This window comes from Pipra filicauda, unplaced genomic scaffold (genome assembly GCF_003945595.2).
Source record: "Pipra filicauda isolate LSUMZ 115617 unplaced genomic scaffold, ASM394559v2 scaffold335_size1511353_pilon, whole genome shotgun sequence".
Taxonomy (NCBI): Eukaryota; Metazoa; Chordata; class Aves; order Passeriformes; family Pipridae; genus Pipra; species Pipra filicauda.
Window position 1 is genome coordinate 1,388,222 of NW_024104460.1, and position 19,498 is coordinate 1,407,719.

The 19,498-nt window shown below is 47.6% G+C and overlaps 1 protein-coding gene across 1 annotated transcript in view; it reads left to right on the forward strand.

The window, feature by feature from the left end:
* The window catches only part of GAB2 (GRB2 associated binding protein 2), a 92,665-nt gene that overhangs the window by 43,529 nt on the left and 29,638 nt on the right, over positions 1-19,498 (forward strand). The window contains exon 2 of the mRNA XM_027741626.2: positions 9,444-9,744. Coding sequence (XP_027597427.1) covers positions 9,444-9,744 — 301 coding nt within the window. The remainder of the gene's footprint in view (positions 1-9,443; positions 9,745-19,498) is intronic.

Below are 19,498 nucleotides of genomic sequence, written 5' to 3' on the forward strand. Positions count from 1 at the left end.
TTTTTTCTGCAGCCTTTAAGCAAAGGAAGTGACATGTCAAGGGAAGGGGAAAGCATTCTGACGTACCTCTCATTCCTGATATCCAATTCTATGTCCATCTGTATTTCTATCTTTCTTCACCTGAGAGATTGAGGGCAGAGTACTTTAATTACAGGATTCAACTGCTAGAGCTGACATGGGTGCCTGTCTCCAAATGATTAAAACTAAGCCTTAAATTGGCTTTTTGAGATTCTTTTCTTTGTTCAAAAGTGCTGCTTTAAATCAGCTTTTCTTTGAAACACAAGCAGTGTTCAGGGTTTGGAAAGGGCTTATTGGTAGGGAATAAAGCAGTCCCTTCCCCATCTCCCTCTAGGGTACCATGGATGCTCATGGATGTGGGACAAAAGAAACCCCAAAATGCAATGCCCTACCTGGAAAATATCTCTCAACCAAGCCCAAGCCTGGTGAAAGTAAACCTTATTCTCTCTTGAACATCTTCGTGGATGTCACAGAGGGCTGGCAAAAGGTGACACAGAGTTGGAGAACAGCCACAACCTCCAGGAGGAGGCAGAGGGGAGATGAGCAGTAGTGTTGTTTTTCCAGTGAAACCCATCACTGGACACTCATTGGGTGAAGCATCCCAGCAATGAGTTTTGTGTGGGCAGAGACTGGTGTATGTTTGCCAAGGAAGTCTGGGGAACTGTGGCTCCTGCCAACATGGTGTGGGTGTTTTTGGGGCAGATCCATGTTGATAGAATCATACAATCATATAATGGTTTGGGTTGGAAGGGACCTTAAAGATCATCTTGTTCTAACCCCTCTGCCACAGGCACGGAAACCTTCCGCTAGACCAGGTTGTCAAAGCCTTGAACACTTCCAGGGATGGGATACCCACAGCTTCTCTGGGCAGTGAGGGTAGCAGCTCGAGGTAGCCCAAAGCTAGGGGCAAGGGAGAGGAAATTGCTGACACTGCTGTGGAATTTATTTTGCTCTTGCCCAGACCAGAAAGCTAGAAAAACTCAGTTATCAAAATGCTGTGCTCCAAGTCATTTATTTATGCTGCGTTCCCATGTCCAGCCCTGCTTGTGTAATGACCGGGAAAGCTCTTATCAGAGACTGATACCAGAGTCTCAGGAGGGAAAAAAAATCTCCAAGCAGTTTGCTTTTGCTTCCAGAAACCCAAAGCTGAAAAAGCAAAATAAACTCTGCTCTTGCTGGTGGTGTGCTCGCATGGCATGGGCTGACTTGGTCAGCTCTTGGTCACCTCCACAGGGTTGAGTGTAGTCTGTGGTGGCAGCTGGGTTTTGCAAACAGACTTGAAGAGCATCGATCTCAATATGCATCATGTAAAATATATATAACTGTAATATTGTAATATATGATATATATGATAAATAAAGTATCACATCACGGGCTGCTGGGGCGTCCTGTTTGATTGTTGCAGCCCCATGTCCTGTCAGCCTTCGAAGAGGACACAAGGTACAAGCCAGCCCCCACGGTGCTGTACTGGCAATGGAGATGTTGGGGGACAAGGAGTGTGCAGCTTTGTGCTCAGTTCATCACTCGTGTGGCAGAACCACATGCTTGTGCTCAGTGAGGCAATACAGCAGTGCCATCACTCTGTCGCTTGCACCAGTGTCGAGTCAGGATACATCCAAGGCAGATACAGAGGATAGGAATTGCCCTTCAGACCAGTATTTCTGAAAACAAAGCACCTCAAGGCCAAGAATGAAAATTCTTTTAGTGGCACTCCTTTTCTGGATTAGACCCAGACTAAATAGTCAACTAGAGATTTGCTGCAATCCTATCAAGACCCCAGGGCCATTGCCTGCAATGTTGCTTTTATAGGATGTGATCCTTTTCTTGTGCTGTTTTTCTTGGGCTGGCTGATGGGGGCTTAGGGCAGAGGTAATGATGGTGTCATCTCACCCTTTTTCTGGGTTTCCTGCGGATCCCCAGGGAGGCACCAGCTCTGTCTATCCCCACGCAGGTACACCCACCCATCTGCCTATACCTCCTTTGGCTGCTGCTCCAGTATCCCACAAAGGATGTGCCACAGCAGGGCTGTGGGAGAGTTTTCAGCTAGGAACAACAGAGCGGAATACAGAACACGGATGAATAGGAGGAAATAATTCCAGATAACAAAGTCCATGCGCAGCAGCAGGGATGCGTTCGAGGCTCCGCGCATGGACCATTTACAGCTAACCCTGAGGCAAGAGCTGGGCTCCAGGCCGGTCCTGTGAACCCCTTGTTTTCCCAGCATCTTATCACTTGCAAAAGCACCACGCAGCTTTCAGTAGAAGGAATGATCCAGAAAAGGTTGCTCTACTCAACGAGAGTTGAAAAATGCCAGTGCTGCCCTTTCTCATGCTAAATGCTGCAGATGGATGTGCAATGAGTGGCTGCGCTGGTCAAGGCAGAGCCATCTTGAAATTAAGGCCAACTCTGGAGGTAAATCACATCACTCCTGGTCTTGTCCAGGCAGGTTCTGAATATCTCCAAGGCTGAATATCACCCCATCTGGATTTTTTTTTGTCCTACCTCTCGCTTTGAAGCCTTTTTCTTGCATTTAGTGAAACTTTCCCATTGCCTCTCACACTATCCCCATGCTTCTCCCAGTAGAGTTTGGCTCCATCCTTTCTACACCCTCCAGACAGGAGCACTCCTGGCCCTCCCCAGGGTTTCCCCTGTGTACCTCTTTCTCAGAGAGTCACAGCTTGTCTGGTGATGTAAGTACAACCTCACTATTTGGTATTTTGTTTTTCCCATCCTTAATCAGGCGCTCCTAAGTCCCATCAGAAATGCTATCAGTGCCCTCGCGTCCCAGAGAGAAATCTTTATTTCCCTAAGATTGATCATGCAGCACATAGCTACTGAAATCTTTCCAACCAGAGAGCTCCCATAAAATAAATATAAAGGGAAATGTTTTCCACATTGTGTCACTGCTGTGTCGCCCATTGCGTTCGCAGAGGGTGGAGGTGGGGAGCAGGTCCTCCAGCTCACACCAGTATACCTTTAGCTCCAATCCATCCCAAACCCTTCCTTCCCTGGTAAGCAAACATCTCTGGTGGCAGGAGCTGTTTTTGAAGCTTGTAGGTTTTTAAATGGTCTTGCAAGTAGGTTTTAGTCTGTGTTTGTGCCTCACCGCCTTAAAACCCCATCTCACCCAGCCGTGAGTGATGCTCGGTGCAGGACGTGCTGCCCTTGGGTGGATTTCACACGTAGCGATTCAACGTGTGCTCTGAAGCCTAATTACACCTCCAACACTGGGAAAAAAAATACCAGGAGGGGAGGTCAGTTTGACAGCCCGAGATACACACTGGGTTGGGGTTTTTTTTCTTTGTATCACCTTCCCTCAATCCCTCAACAAGGAAGAGCTTCTTTGTACCCCGACAAGGTTTCCTGTGCCCTGCAGGGTCTTGCCATTGCAGCGCGACGTTATTAACGCTGCCAATCAAGCCTCCCCCAAAGCGATGCTGCTAATGAACTCGCTGTGAACGTGGCCACAGCAGGCACGTGATTAGCAGGGAACAGTCTCCATTCCTTTGAACGGTGCGAGGAGTGGGGTTGGGACCTCTCTGTTCCCAGCACCGTGTGGAAAGGTGCTGTGAGCGGGGAGTGGGCAAGGAGAAGGTGCTTAGAGAACGTCGTGGGGGATCTGAAAGGGCAGGAGTGGGTCTCAGGGAGCTCCTGCTTGTTTTTGGGCTTGGGGACATAGAGGCTATGTGACAGCAATCAGCCAGCAGAACTGTTACCTGAGCAGACATAGGAGGCTTCCTTGCTGCTTACAAATCTACTTGCAAGTCGCATTTCCTTTGAGTTAGCGCTAAGACAGGGAGGGGAGAGGTGTTCTTGCATGAATAATAAAACCAACATCCTTCTGTCCATCAGATGAGATAAAAAGCCCCCAAGGACACAGAGGAAGACAACATTATTATACAGGTCACCAATAGGTTACTCTACAATCCTCCTGTGTGGGGCTTCACTCGCTGATGCTGGTAGCACCAGCCACAGTAGGGGATCATGTTCCTTCTACAGGACTGCGGGGATGGGTTTGCTAGGGCAGGATCAGCTCCAGTGCTGGGTAACACAGTCCAACAACTACTGTCAGTGCAATTGTTGCACATGCCAAAAACGGTAACACCACTGAATGGCCCAAGCCACCCCAAAACATACTCTCAGCATACCCCCATTATTTCTGTCTCCCTTTCCCAGGGGTGATCTTACCAGGATATCTAAAGTGGTAGCAGACTGGAGAGGGCATCAGGGGGACACAGCGACTGGGAAGAACAATGAGACCTTTCCGGGCACTGCAGTCCTTCTCACATGCTCCTGAAGCGTAAACTCCTCTCTGCCACACCAGATGTGCCAGGAGCCAGAGGGCGAACGTACTCGATGGGGTGCAAGACCACTCTGCACTGCAGAGTGAAAACTGGGGGGTTGTTGGCTGGGACAGACTCTTGGCTTTCTGTGGAGATGGTGGCATCCCCGCCAGCAGCTGGTGGCCACAGGGCCGCAGGAGCTGTCCTGCACCACCTAGAGCTTCTCTGGCTCTGAGCAAATCCGGGACACAAGCACCTGCTCGCCCTGCCGTGGGGTTTCCTCCTTGAATCGCTCAGTCTGTGGCTTCATCCCGGTGTGAGAAATTTGTCTGATGTCATGGCTAGGTCGCTGATCCTGCCTGCCAGCCTGGATTAGACCCTGTGATTTGTGTCAGATCAGATTTTGGAAGGTTTATTTCACACTGGTGGTGTGCAGTGCTGGTGGGCATGAAGTTGATGTCGGGGAGAAAAGGAACAGGGCAGAGAGATTTCCTGGGAAATATATATTTCTCTTCTCCTTACATATGCTATAAGGGTGTTTTGGTAAAATTATTAATATTTTACATTTGAGAGATCTGAAATATAGGAGTTTATCCTAATTGTAAGAACATCCCTTTCAACTCAAAGCTAACAGTCTCTGACTGTTTCCAACCCCTCACTTCAGAGCTAAAATAATACTGGGTGGACCACTCCTATAGGCCCCACCAAGAGCCATCTCTCCATATTGTCACTATTTGATTCCTTCTTAGGATTGTGGCACTTGGCAAGCTCCTCGGGGATGGATACCTGGCTTTACTAACATTGAAATTACAATTTTCCTCACGTCCTTTTTTTTGGAAACAACATGTAGGCTGGATATCTGCAATCACTTTGCAGAGAACAGGGAATCAGAAGGGAAGATGCTGTCCAAATGTCCTCTCACTATAATCATAGTTAATAAAGCCTCTGTCTGGCCTGTCCTGAATTGCATTTGGGTACTTGGAGGCCCCAGATTCTCTGCCCTGAGGCCACCAGCTTTGTCACAGCATTGTGTCATCAGGACAGCCACAGGGGACATGAGGGACCTCATTCATGGAGTGGTAGGAAGATAGTATGGTGGGGGTAGGAAGATGGTATGGTATGCTATGGTGTGGTATGGTGTGTGGTGTGGTGTGGTATGGTATGCTATGGTATGGTATGATGTGGTGGTATCTCAGTTGCTCAAGAGCAGCCACCTCCTCACACAGCAGAAGGGACAGGAAGGGTCCCAACCACTGCCTGAGCCCCCCAGAGCATCCCTGCCAAGCACACTCAGCCAATGAACCAGAAGCACAACTTCATCTCTGCCAACCCAACTCTCCATAAAACAACCAGCTCCAAGTAGCATCCAGCTGGAAAGGAGTCAGTTTTGTAAACTTTAACTTGCCACAGCACTGTTGAGGTGGAAAGCAATCAAGCAGGAGTTACAGTTCTCAGTACCCAAGGAGGATTCACATTGCAATGGGAGCATGATGGATGGGCATAGGCATTTTTTTTAACAAAAAAGAAATACTTGCCAAGTGTCAAAATATTTCTCAGTGATACTAAGGGCCTTTGGCAGCTGTAATTGAACTGTGAAGGAACCTGATGCAGGCAAAGGACCACACAGCTGGAAGTTTGTGCTGCAAAGGCACCAACTCTTTTATGGCTCTTAAGCTGTTGGCCACTCTGCATTGTAAAGCTGTTAAACAAATACAGCCCTTGGCTCACACCAGTGTTGGTGAGGCACACTGCTTTGGCAGGAGTGAACTGATGGCCACAGGGGCTGCAGAAGAGCTATGAAGAAATAGAAGTAAGGAGAGAAGGAAAATTCAAGTGGAAGAGGAAATGCATGTTGGTCATCACAGCCCCATGCCGGGAGATGATGATCTTGGAAAGAGCGTATGCATTCACATGGAGTTGCATCCTCCTCTGGTTTGGCATTGTCTGAGATTGCTGTGCACATATGGATCACATACACCTTACTGCTGTCATAGGTGGTGATCAGTAGACCCTTAAATCACCCTCTTGCAGGAAGGTGATATGCTAGGGAAGCCTAAATGTGGAAGATTTGGATGGTATTTATAGCTTTTAATGGGTAAATAGGCAAGCTGAGCCCTGTTCCTAATGAAGACATAGCAAATCCACAGGGAAGAAATAAAATATGCTTGCTGAGCTCCATGTTCAAAAATTCAAAGAAATGGGGAAAATCTCTATAAAAATAAGGAGGTTCCTGGCTATTTCTTTATTGTTTACTTCTAGTGATCAGTGCTTATCCCTCTGGCTCAGAAGCTGATCTTAGGAGGCAGGAATGGCTGGCCTTGCTGCAGGGAAGTGTGGTGGGAGATGCCTCCAGCTGTGCTGCCTGCAGCCACCTGTCCAGGACAGGCACTCCAGAGGCTGCTGCCATGAGCTGTTTCTGGGTCAGAAGCTGTTTTAGAACACCAGCGACTCTTTATCATCAGGAGGGCACCTTGCAGAGGTGGACTGGGTGGTCATCCCAGGCTGATGGGGTGCTGCCCTGTCCAGTAGTCGCAATCCTCCAATGATACTCCAGCTCCTGAAGCTTCCCAAGAAATTTTGTGCTGGCAAGACCCGTTCTTTCTCAACCAACCTATGTTAGAACTTATTCAATACCACCAGACTGTGGGTGTTATACTATTTTCTCTGCCAAATGTTGACTGTGTGGGGCTTTTCATTGCTACCAGACAGACCAAAGAGAATTGGAGAACTTGTGACTCTCACATTAGTGATTAAAAGAGAAGCTGTGGTAGCATCATTTGCCTTGCTTGCAGCATTTCCTCCTGTTTTTCCATGAGACCTCTAAATTCTGGAGTCTGGTTTCTGTACTTTATGGATTTTTTAATGCAGTGTCTCAGCCATGAAGGGATGCTGTAAGATTGCATTCCAAATGGTTGGAAAGCAACGAGCTAAGCAGCTGGAACTGGTATTGGATGTGTCTTCATTCAGGTGATGGTTCATGTGGTTGCGCAACTGCATCTTCTTTCACTGATGTATGTCGATGTCTTAGCCCTGCTAAGTGGCTGCAAAGAAATAACTCAGTGCTAACAGGAAGAAGGTAATGGGACATTTTCCACCTAGAACTAGAAAAAAAATGTTCATGAGTTTGTTTTCCAAGGATTTGGGTGAACCATTTTGAGGAGATAGACTAGCAAATTATTGCTGCTGCCTGGTGAAATTGGTTTTTTCCCTCCCTGATGGACACAGCTCCGCTGTGTGTCTATTTTTTCATCTAAAAACAGACATTTTGATGAGAAGTGGGTGACTGTCTCCTAGATTAAACTAAAATCTGCCAGCCTTGCACGTCCTCCTGCTAAGCAATTTGCTGCTTCGCTGCCTTTAGAAGATTGCACTGAAGTTGCTTTCCTGGCACCAGGACCTGGTTTGAGAATTAGTGCAAAACTAATTTGGTTACAAATCTAAAAGACACCACCAAAAGCTATTTTTAAGCCTTTGAGAAGGATGGTGTGAATCAGACTGTTCAGGGGAAACGTTGCAGGCATTTCTTACCCTTATTACAGCCAAAAATTCTCCAAAATTGTGGGATCCTGGTGCAGCCGGCTGGCTGAGTTCTAGCACGTGTCCCTCACCAATATGCAAAGCCTCACAGGGCTGTGGTCAGCACCCAGGGAGCATCATGGAGGACCCAGCACACCACTCGCCCTGCTGCCTCTCTTGGGTATTAAAGATGTTTGTGGCTTTTGGTTCTTCTTAGGGACATCATGTGCTTCCTCATCACCCAACCTCTTATAATCATATGAATTCCAAAACTGCTTACATATATAAAAATATAAATGAGGCAAATCTCATTACAAAAAAAAAAAAAGGTCCACAACCAGGGTGGGATGGTGGAGATCACATTGGCATGCTTTGGCATCCTTTGGTTAAAACCAAGGTGTGTGTCAGGTAATGCAGGAGCACTGGTAATAATCCACATCGCCCCAATCATCCACATGCACCTCTCAAACCTTCACTGCCTTCAAAGACATCCTGAACAAACTGTTTTTAGGACCATGCTTAGATGTAGTCCTTTCCTTCCATAGGCCCTGGGACCTGAGGCCTCTGCAAGGCAGCAGACCTCTTGCAGTGGAGAGCAGCTCAAGGTGGTCCCTTAACCCATGCGTCCCTCACATAGGTGCCATGATCCTCATGCGGAGGACACCCCAGAAAAACCCACTGTCCATCCCATAGGATGGGGAGTTACACCACACAGTTTTCCATGTAATTTAAGTTTTCGCATTTAGCATATTATCATTGTGGTTATTCCCCCTCCTGTGGGCTCCCAGCTGCATTTGGCATAGGGAGAGCAGTAGGGCTGCAGCTCTCAGGGCCAGGGCTGATGGCTGACATTTGCTTCAAACTCCGTAGCCCTCTGAGACCATTCCATGAGTGGTTTGGCCAGGGGCTGCCGTCAGCAGTGCTTGGAAGAATCAATGATAACCTTTTTCTTTGCTAAGGAGTTACCTACGTGCCAGGGAGGCAAGGATGCCGAAAAACAAACGAAGCTTGGATGCTCCATGGGCCTCCCTGGCATTATTCCTGATATTTAAAAAAACAAACCAGTTCCCTATTGATTTTACTAGTCTTTCTGTCCTGGCATTTAAACAGAGATGGGATTGGCATGGTTGGTATCTGCAGACACATGCTATGATACTCTCAGGAGTTTCTTTGAAGGTCGGAACACCAAGGGTGCTATGTCCAAAGTGCTTGAACAACTCCAAGCTGCTGAAAGGCATTTTGGCACTGCTATGGCTGGTAATGCCACTCCACAGATTATTTCACATCAAGGAGAGAAGGGTGTTTGGGTCCTGGGAGCATGGCTGGGCTGTAGGGTAGGAGCAAGGTTGCTCTGAGCCTCAAGACTCTGAGCCTTTTTGGGGTCATCTTATGCTACAATACTGTTTCAGTATTTAATTCTCCTGGATAACCAGTGGGATTTTAGTGTTGAAATGAAGAACTGAGCTGAGTCTATGCACCTCTTGCAGGGATGTCCTGAGCAGCATCCCGAAGCATCCCATGATGGAGAAGTGTCGTGTCCCTCTGTGTCACCCTGCGCCTAGTAGTGGTTTTTTGCTCTCACAGATTCAGTGATGGGATTCATGCTTCCTCTTTTCTTGGTTTCAGGCATGGAAGAAACGCTGGTTTGTCCTGCGCAGTGGTCGGATGAGTGGCGACCCCGATGTCCTGGAGTACTACAAAAATGACCACTCCAAGAAACCTTTGCGTGTGATCAACCTCAATTTCTGCGAGCAAGTGGATGCGGGCCTGACCTTCAACAAGAAGGAACTGCAAGACAGCTACATCTTTGACATCAAGACAAGTGACAGGACCTTCTACCTGGTGGCTGAGACTGAGGACGACATGAACAAATGGGTTCGCAGCATCTGTCAGATCTGTGGCTTCAACCAGTCCGAGGAGAACACAGGTACCATGAGAGCCATGTCCATGGCCAAGAGCATCTTCTGGCCTGTCCTCCTAATGGTGCCCAACTCCTCTTTCAGATCAGACCTGTGGGAGGGGAGTTCAGCCTGCCACAAGGCTGGCAGGGCTGGAGTGGGAAATGGATGGGCATGTGGGAAACTTCCTTGAAGCTTGCCTACCTTTGACATCTGAAGCAGAGCTGGCTTTGCTCCTGTGAGCTACCTAAGTAATTTTTACCCCCCATAACTGCAGACCATGGAGTCTCTTACAAGAAGTTGGTAGGGCTTGGAGACTTTTTTAGCTGCAGCCTTTGTCCCCATGTGTCACTGAAATGCCATTGAGAGTGGTGGGGGGCAGCAGTGAAAAATACTCCTCATTCAGAGGTTTCAATCCCTTGGTGAAGTGGAGGGAGAAGCTTTATGGTAACCATTTTCCTCCCCACTGCAGTTTTCTCCACTGCTGACAGGCTTCATGTGAAGGACAGACACATACCCCACACCTACATCCCTGTCTCTTCCTGGAACCCTCTGGGAAAGTGCCCTCTGGGAGGGGGAAAGAAAACCCCACATAGTTTTGTGCAGTTGTGGGACCTGTTCTACCGGTTATGCTTCAGCATCCAAACTCGATTGTGCTTTGGCAAGCCCGCTGCATTAAGCAATGGTGAGCTTCCTCTGCTTTCCCAGTACCATGAGGTCACATATAAATCCTGAGGGAGATGGGATGAGGAGTTGAGCCTGGTGTGCAGTACTGCAGTCACCTGCCAGTCCCGTTATACCTGGTAGCACCTCTGGGCATCTTTGCTTCATCTCGTCCGTGATCCAGTCTCATCCAAAGGGGCTCCAGTCCCATGGTCTATCTGCATGAAACTCCCTATAATAACATCCAGCTTGAATCTGTTTTGGTCCCTTGTGGAGCAGCTGCCATCCGCGGGAGCTGAAACCCTGCCAAGAGCTTGTCAGGCAGGACAGCAAACAAAGCATCACAGCAGCACGGATGCGATCTTCACTGGCTGACGCATGAAACAGGATGTCACCTTGGCAATGGGTGTACAAGTGGTAGAAAGGATCCTTGATAACGTCGCCAGCCCGGTCTTTTAGGGAAAGGTCAGGCTAAATAAATTACATACCGTTCCAATATCAGCAGCGCAGCCCTCAAGGTTCAGCAAAATTGTTCAAGCCCCCTTTTTAGGAGCTGTTTTGTTGCAGGATTTTCCATTTTGCGTGAGTTCAGCTGGGGGAACTGTTTTTCTTCTCATTTAGTAAAACGAGCTTTTAGCCCAGCGGCAGCAGGATCGATACAGGACTTCAGTGAAATATAAATCTGTGCAGCAAAAGGAAAAACAATCTCCTGCTTGCAAGTACATCTGTCCCAAAGGGCACACAGGGATCATCAGGCTGCAGAGATCTGAGCACTATTCCCTACAGGATCATCGAGTGACATCAGCAAAAGAGGAACAAAAATCCCTATTTGTAACAAAATCACAGCTCGTTAATGCTTCAGGGAAAGTACCCACTTGAAACAGTACCCAGCTGCCAAAGCGTGATTTTCTGAGTAAGCCAGGAAAAAGCCTACAGGGGTGAATGCAGCAGATGTGTCCAGATGCTGCAGCAAAGAGGGATCATGAATTATTCAGAGTTTGTGCTTCGCTTTGGCTGTTGCACGGGTGACCCCATGCTCACCTTTCCTTCACCATCCCTGCTAAGTAATGGCAAATAAATCATCAGTTTCCCAAAGTAGATAATGTTCATTTGAAGGACCCATGGCCCAAGGCTGGCTGGAGAAGTTGAGGGATCATTGGAGTGGGATGGGTGTTGGGAGTCTTGTCCATCTTGGCATGTATGAGCCCATCACCCGCTCTTCATGACGGGTCAGCCAGAGAGAGAAATAAAACAGCTGTAGCAATGTTTGTAACTGCTGTGTTCTCTCTTCATCACATCCTTGAAGTCTTGGGTTTATGGGTAGGAGAGGATCAGAAGTTTGCATGAGATTAAGACAGTTCCTGGGTAGAAATAGATCTTGGGATACTTGGCATTTTGTTCTTCGACCTTCATCCCTTCATCCTCAAGCTTCTCTGTGCCTTGTGGCCTCTGCCTTGGAGAATGAATGAGTCGGTAATTGGAGGAACCAAAAAGGGGAGGAAAAGGTAACCATCATGGGCAGGAATAGCTCCATGCTAATTGTAGCAATTAATTAACTAAACATCCCTCTCCCAGCAGACAGTCAGCATGGCAGAACGAGATCAGAAACTGCTGGGGAAGTCACTGTGCACATTTTTCTGGTTGTACTTGTTCCTGGGCGTGTGACTGCTTTATACTGGCCCAAAAGCCTTGCTGGATCTGGCTACACAGCCAGGCTGTTCCCAGCTGGATTGTATTCACATCCCAGCCGGGTAAATTCTCCATCACCGGCAAACACATTTACTACAGCTGCCATCACATGCGCAATTACCTCCTCCTCAGAAGGATATCCCGCATCAGCTGAGTCCCAGCCACTGATCACTAGTTTGATTTTAACGCAGTGGTGATGGGGGACAAACTCATTAGCTTTTGGGGCAGTTTGGGTAAAAGCGTGTTTCACCAGCTCCCTGTAATGGTAGGGAAAAGACAGGTTTTCAGTTGCTTTTTAGCACAATTTAGTAAGCAAATGGACAACCTGGATGCAGCTGCATGCAGTGATACAAACTAGCTGCAAACCCTCTGCACCAGTGTGGGACCATGTTTGGGTGCTGCCCATGCTCCCAAAAGGCAAAGTGATTAAAAGGCTGAACACCCTTTGATGCTTCTTTCTGTTTGCAGCTTGATGGGAGAGTGTAAATATTCTGTTGCTTGGTTTTCATGTTAGTCCTTCATATCCTGTCTAGACTGGGGGACTCTCAGGATTAAGAAATAGACTGGACTTTAGGGCGGTTTAATGTCATGCTATGGTTCACTGCTGGCTTTGCTGATCGCCGGCTGCGTTACACATCTGGTTTGGCGGAAGGAAGCTCGTTTCAGCCTCAGAGGCCTAAATGTCAGTGAAGTGGTGGGTCCTGCAGGCTGTCCCAAGGAGCAGCCCCAGTGGCTTTGTTCCCTGCCCCAACCTGAAAATAATTGCAGATTACATCTGCCAGGAGAAGGGAAATTAAATTGATTCTGAAGTGTTTACCCAGACTGTGGCAAAGCTCTTTGTTGCTGTTAACACCTATTTACTTTGAGAGCTAATTACTATTTTTGAACAAGCGGAGCCTCACAGGATCCTGGCTCCTCTGTGTGTCTGAGAAAGTCGATGGTGCTCAGGGAAAGTTTCTCCTGTCTCAGTGCTGCTTTTACACTGCAGTTTGCACTGCTGCCACCTTGATTATTCAAATACAATGTGGGGGAGACCTGCTGGAGACCCTGAGCCACAGGCTACATGAGAAAGGCAGGCGTGTGGGTATTTCAAACCATCTGCATTTTCCCTGCCCTAGTGGGCAGACAGCCAGGACTCAGCTGTGAACTGTATTTTCTCATATGCTTTGTTTGTTGAAGTTAAAAAAAATACCAAATCCCACTAAACATATCTCATGTGCCATTAACCCTTTCCAGAGCTGATGCTTCAGCCAAAACTCCTCCTTGTCCCATCCCCAACATGACAGAGACACAGCTACGGAAGCCTGTAATTTCATTTCTTGTGAACCAGTAAGTGACTCTGCAGTGAGATGTCCTTGCAGAAGTCCTGTGCACAGATTAGTTATTTTGGAGGAGTCAATAACTTTATTAACTTTATGCCAATTTACTGTGCCACCCTCAGCACCTCCGTGGAGCTCCTCTTCCATCTCCTCCATGAAGAAAGGGCTCTTTCAGGGGCTTGGATTCGTGGGTGCTGAGCAAACACTCACAAGAGTTTAAAAGTTTATTCATGCACTGCATTAATGCCCCTGTGCTAGAGGTTTAACCCAGGCATGGAACCGGGGAAGGGAATATTTGTGGGTAAGTAGGTGTCCTTGCTCTGAGCTGAAAGCACTCGGAGAGGGTGAGGAAAGCGTGGGAAAAGGATGGCACTGGGCTCCTGCCCTGATGGGTTGTGTCTGGCAGCAGTGGCCTCTCCCACCCCGGGCAGGCATGTTGTCTTCTTTTTTTTTTTTTTTTTCCATCTAAGACTTAATTTCTTTTATTTCTCTCTGCTTTCTGCAAGGGAGCTGCTCCAGGGCTGTTCTGGGCTCTGGCTCACTCCTTGTGCCATCTCCAAGGCTCAGCATTGGTATTTTGCATTGTGACTGGGATCAATCCCCAACAATCCTAAGGCTTTTACTGTCTCGCTGAACGCAAGTCAGGGCTGAGCATTAAAGTTTAATGGAGATCTGAGTGTCTCTCCTTCCTCTTTCAACTCAGACGTGCTCATTCTAGCAGAGTTTAGTGGATTGACCTCTGGGTACCAGTCACTTTCTGCTCACATTGATGAGATATATGCCTCACATGCATGGTCTCCCCTGTGGATCTCTTTGTCTTGATGCTGCCCCAGACCCTCCACCAGTTGCCCCCTTCCAGCCAATGGGAGCAAATTTATTGCTTTAGTACCCATTTGACTTGCTTTGGCTGGGGGTCCCATATGAGTTGCTGGCTGGTTTCTCCCCAGCCTGCTGCCTGCAAGTCTGTCTTGTGAGCCCATTTGGCTGCCCTTGCTCCCTTCTCACTTCTCTCCCAAAAACAAGTTTATCCCAGCATCAGTCCGGTGATGCCTCCAGCCCCATCGGTTCCGTGCAGCCGGGATTGCCTGCGTGTTTGCCCAGCAAAGGGAGCTCAGGGTGGACTGGAGAAGAAAACAACACTGAAGACTTGTTGGGAGAACAGGAGCTGTTCCGAACTGAATGAAGAGGCTACAGGCAGCAAGACTAGAGTAAAAACAGGTTTGAACATCGTATACCACCCACCTCTCCCAAACACGCCTGAATCACCAGTGTTCCCCATCCCTGCATGCAAGAGCAGGGCACCAGGAAGCCCAGGCAAGGTGACAACTCCTGCATTCCTGCCACCCTTTCCTCTCCCATGGCCAGGCAGAACTGAAGCATAGGGGAAACACTATTGACTGCCACAACACCAGGTACTTCCTTGCTATTGTGTGCAGCACACGCCTCCTTCCTTCCCTGCTTGTGCTCTGGAGGAGGTACAAGCCCAGCGTCCTGCCAGGGAGCGTGCAGAGGCTGATGAATGTCAGATGATTAATAGGGCCAAGGAGGGATATGTGGGGGTGTCCTTGCGTCCATAACAGCACCCAGGCCCTTATGCGCTTTGTTTCGGTGTCTTCAGGCAGCACTGCTCCGTAAGGGCAACTAAGCAGGCAGCCCCTTGTGGAGCCAAGCTGGGCCAGGACTTCACATAATCATAGAATGGTTTGTATTGGAGGGGACCTTAAAGATCATCTAGTTCCACCTACCTGCCATGGGCAAGGACACTTCCATTAGACCAGCTTGCTCAAAGCCCTGTCCAGCCTGGCCTTGAACACTCCCAGGGATGGGGCAACCACAGCTTCTCTGGGTAACCTGTGTCAGTGTCTCACCACTCTCACAGGAAAGAATTACTTCCTGATACCTAACTTAAACCTGCCCTCTGTTAGTTTAAAGACATTCCTCCTTGTCCTACTCAACTCTTCAGCTTCTTCTGTTGACATAAGTCAATAGATCTTGACTCCATCTTTAAGCTCTGGTAGGGGTTATACTTCATATCAGCTCACTTTTAGACCAGTCTGTCCCCCAGGAGACAGTACAACATTTCACAACAAGCAATGAGCAAGATTATGGTTGAGTTGCACTTGACTCATGGGATGGATGGGTCATATCTGGTTGGATTCTCTTCATGTATCCCACCTTCCCATGTCTTGTTCACCTGCATAAAGATCTAATGTTCCTGGCCCCATTCGGGACTTGCAGACAGCCTGTGTTGGGACAGAAGTGTGGAGTCCTTGAGCCCTTTACTCTCACCCAGTGTCCCACCATACATATAGGTGTAGCCTTTTCCTCAGTGTTCCCGTCAATGCTTTCTGGCACTTCCTCTTTTAAAACACCTTATGTCATGTCTAGACCTACTGCTTGCCCACCTAAGGGCATTTGGATCAACTTCCCCTCATCCTTTTCTACTGTGTTCTGAGTGTTCCTAACAAGGGAAACGGCCTCAGATTCACTGTGGGAGGACAAATGCAGATGTAACATCTCAGCCCTAGGCTTCACTGATCTTTGCTGGAATGGATGGGGGAGACCTGGTGACTCCAAATCACTTTGCACCAGGCTCATGGTTGAACTTCAGGTGCGTACAAACACCTTCTTACCCAAGTCCCAGTTCATCCTGCCACTTTAAATTTGTTCCAAACTTCCCTGACCCTGGCTTTCCTGCTCCACAAACAGCAAGTTATTTTAAGATCTGACACTGTTCAGCTTTTATTTCAGTGTAAACAATACCGGAGATGGAGTGGTATTGGCACAAAGGAGCAGCTTGAGAGCAGTTAAGTGCCTGCTGCCTTTTTCCCTCTTTTTTTTCCCTCACTCCCTTTGGAGATGAGCTAGTTCAGGTACTGATGAGTCGACTGAAGAGCAGAGCACCACTAACAACTTGGAATTTACTTCCTAGAAGACAGAAACAGGGAGAGATCCTTGTTGAGCTCTGCCAGCTGGTCAGGGTCTCCTTGCTGCGATTCCCTTGGTAGTTTGGAGAGGCAACTGATGCCACTGAGACATGTGTGGGTGGTTATAATCTGTCCACTTTTAGGGAGAAGGTCTAAAATGAGGCAAATCATTTGCACCCTGAAAGTACCCGTTTCTTTCTTTTCGCTCTCCAGGAAACTCGGACTGATGAGTTTACATGTCCGCTTTCTAGACTCCAAAAACTCTGCTGAGACAAATCCCACCTATCTCAGGATTGCTGTCAAGACCTTTGAAATATCTGGATCTTCAAATCGTGTCATTTGTCATCATTTCATTTACACCAGATGAGGATCAACCCCTACTATTCTGCCATACCTTATTCTTCTTGCTGTACTCTGCTCTCCATCATACTGTGTTACCAGAAACATTGCAGGATCAGAGTCAATGCTGCAGTGCTCTGATGGTCATTGTTCTAAATGCCAGCATCAGGTTTCCTGCCCATATAGGTGCCAAGAAAAGGACTGAGGCAAGGGTGCAGAGGATTTTAGCAAGTGAAAAGGTCTTAAGGTATCTACATGATTAGAAAGCCAAGCTTCTGGCTTCAGGGTATCTGACATAATCAAATCTCAGAGGTTTTCAATGCTAGGATCAAGATTTTCTTCACAGTTTGGGTTTTGGAAATTTAGGAATTTTTAGGATTTGCTTATTTAGATGTTTTTATTGTGACTGTGGACATTTTGAAGAGGTGAGACTGAAAAAAAGCCAGAAGATATGTCAGCCTTGTGTTTGCAAACCCATGACTCTGCCATCCCAGAGAGTCCATTGGGAGATAAGTGTTAGTTGAGCCTCCTTTGACCATACCCAGCATTGATGGGAACTGGCAGAGAATATGGCTGTTCATGGGAGCACCAGGTTTATAGGCAAAAAATGCTCTTATCTCACTGCAAATAATAAAACCATCAAACAGCAAAAAGAAAAATTTATGCTCAGCTTTCAAAAAGGACAACCAGCCAAATACGCCAGTTCTTTTTGACTGTTTCCCAGCTGGCTCCCAGCACAAGGGTGTCCAACTGGCCTCTTCTGAAGATAAATATGGAGCTGGAGGACTGGGGCCTTTGGGGAAAATCCTGCCCTTTCCTGGCCAAAGTCCCACTGGGTTAGCTGAGCTGGGGCTGGGATTTGAGCTGGGAGAGGAGGAAGAAATGTGAAGTTCAAGAGGTTTGAGGTTTTTTTAGAGCTAAAAGCACTGCCCAGCCTTTCCAGCACAGGTTTCCTAGCAGAGATTGACAAGCTGCATTCACGTCTCAGCCCTGGCCAGAGCTGTCTCCTGGCCAGGTACCCAGAATCAGAAACACATTTAAAATAATTCTTTGTTTTATAATTGGCTTTTATCGCTATGAGCCCTGTGCGTGTCAGGTCGGCTCTGTTAGTTTAATGGGCGCGGAGGAATTTTTAGGGTGACTTACTGACCGTGGAAAAATGAGCATGGCAGATGGTATCAGCATTGCATCAAAAAGCAAAACCATGCAAAGCCCTCGGAAACAAAAACAGCTGATGGGCTTGGAGCAAAGTGACCGGCGAAGCGGCACTGTCTGAGCAGAACTGAGGGAAGGAGGGAGAGTTAAGGGAGGCATTTTTGGGTGTCAGCCAGCTGGGAGGAATACATTTGTATTTCCCAGAGGGGTCTTGGGACTGTTGTAGCCCGTGTGCCCCAGTCATGCTGCTTTGGGATTCATGGAGCTGCCATGAATCTGTGACTACAGAGCTGCTTGGGCATCAGGACAGGACATGGATCTGTGGGTGATGACCAACACATAGGAACCAGGCTGGGAAATGCAATGCACAGAGGACCCCAAAATGGGTGTGTGAGCAAGTTTTGAAGGACAAGAGAAAAAATCACTGTGACCTTTGTGATTGATAATCTTCTGGCAGTTTTTCACATCATAGCTCTTCCCCCCCCCTCCAAGTCAACATATTTCCCCATTTCTTCCCTCCATATATTTCACATTGTTCCCTCCAAAGCTTTGATGGGGACCATGGTTTTGTACACCCTGCGCGCTGCTTTGTAAAACCTGATAAAAGCCAGGACAGATTTAGGCTCTCATTTCCTGGACCCCAATGCCTGTTTGTTTGCTGGTTTGTATTGCTTTATATTTCCAATTAAAACCAAGCCTGAGCAAAGGGAAAGATTTCTAAAGCCTTTAAAGCCTCCAAGTGAAGGCACATGGATCAGGAAGGAGACATGAAGCTGTCGATTACTGTGAACTTTCCATGACACCACTCAGGGTTTGTTTCCAGACTGATTTTTATTTATGAATGCAGTAGCATTTATTACTGATTTTATCTATAAAGATAACAATCCTTCCCTAGGTGGTTTCTATGCCTCAGTTATAATTACTGCCTGCTCCTCAAACATACTTTTGAGTTATTTATTGTGGTACGATATCAGAGCTGTAATGTTGGCAATTACTTAGGACCGAGGGGTTACACCTGGTCTGTGGATGCCCCATGAGTGCCCTTTCCGTGTCCCAGCTCCCTCCATGAAGGCTGAGAACATCTTTCGGGGTCCATCCTAGTGTAGATGTAGCCAAGAACCCTCTCTTCTGGTATGCAAGGTGCTGCACAAGCACTGAGCATAAAGGCAGCCTCTGCTTGAAGGGATTCATCACTGAGGCACAGAACAGATATGTTGGTGCATCTTTTCTCCTGTCTGTAGCCATTCGCTACCAGAGGCAGCTCAGTAATGGTACCTGTTCCCTCCAAGATGGGAATGGTCCTTAAAGGGACACTTGGCCGCAGCTTCTGCAAAACCTGTTTAAAAATGAGACTGTGCACGAAAAATGAGATGTTATTTATCTCTCCTGTTCCCCCCTTGCTCAGTCTGCTGCTTCTCTGTGTGATTCAGACCTAGAAGGGAGTTACAGTTTCCTCCAGGCATCCCAGAAGCAACTTTGCTGTTGGTCCATGCTTATGATCACTTTAAGCCACAGAGGATGAAGCAAATACTTAGGGCTGCGTGGAAAAAAAAGACCAACTCCCACAAAAAAATAACAAAAGCAACCAACTTGAGTCTCCATCTTTGGAGATACTCAAAACCTGACTGGACACAGTCCTAACCTGCTGTAGCTGCCCGTGCTGTGAGCAGAGGATCGGACTAGACCATCTC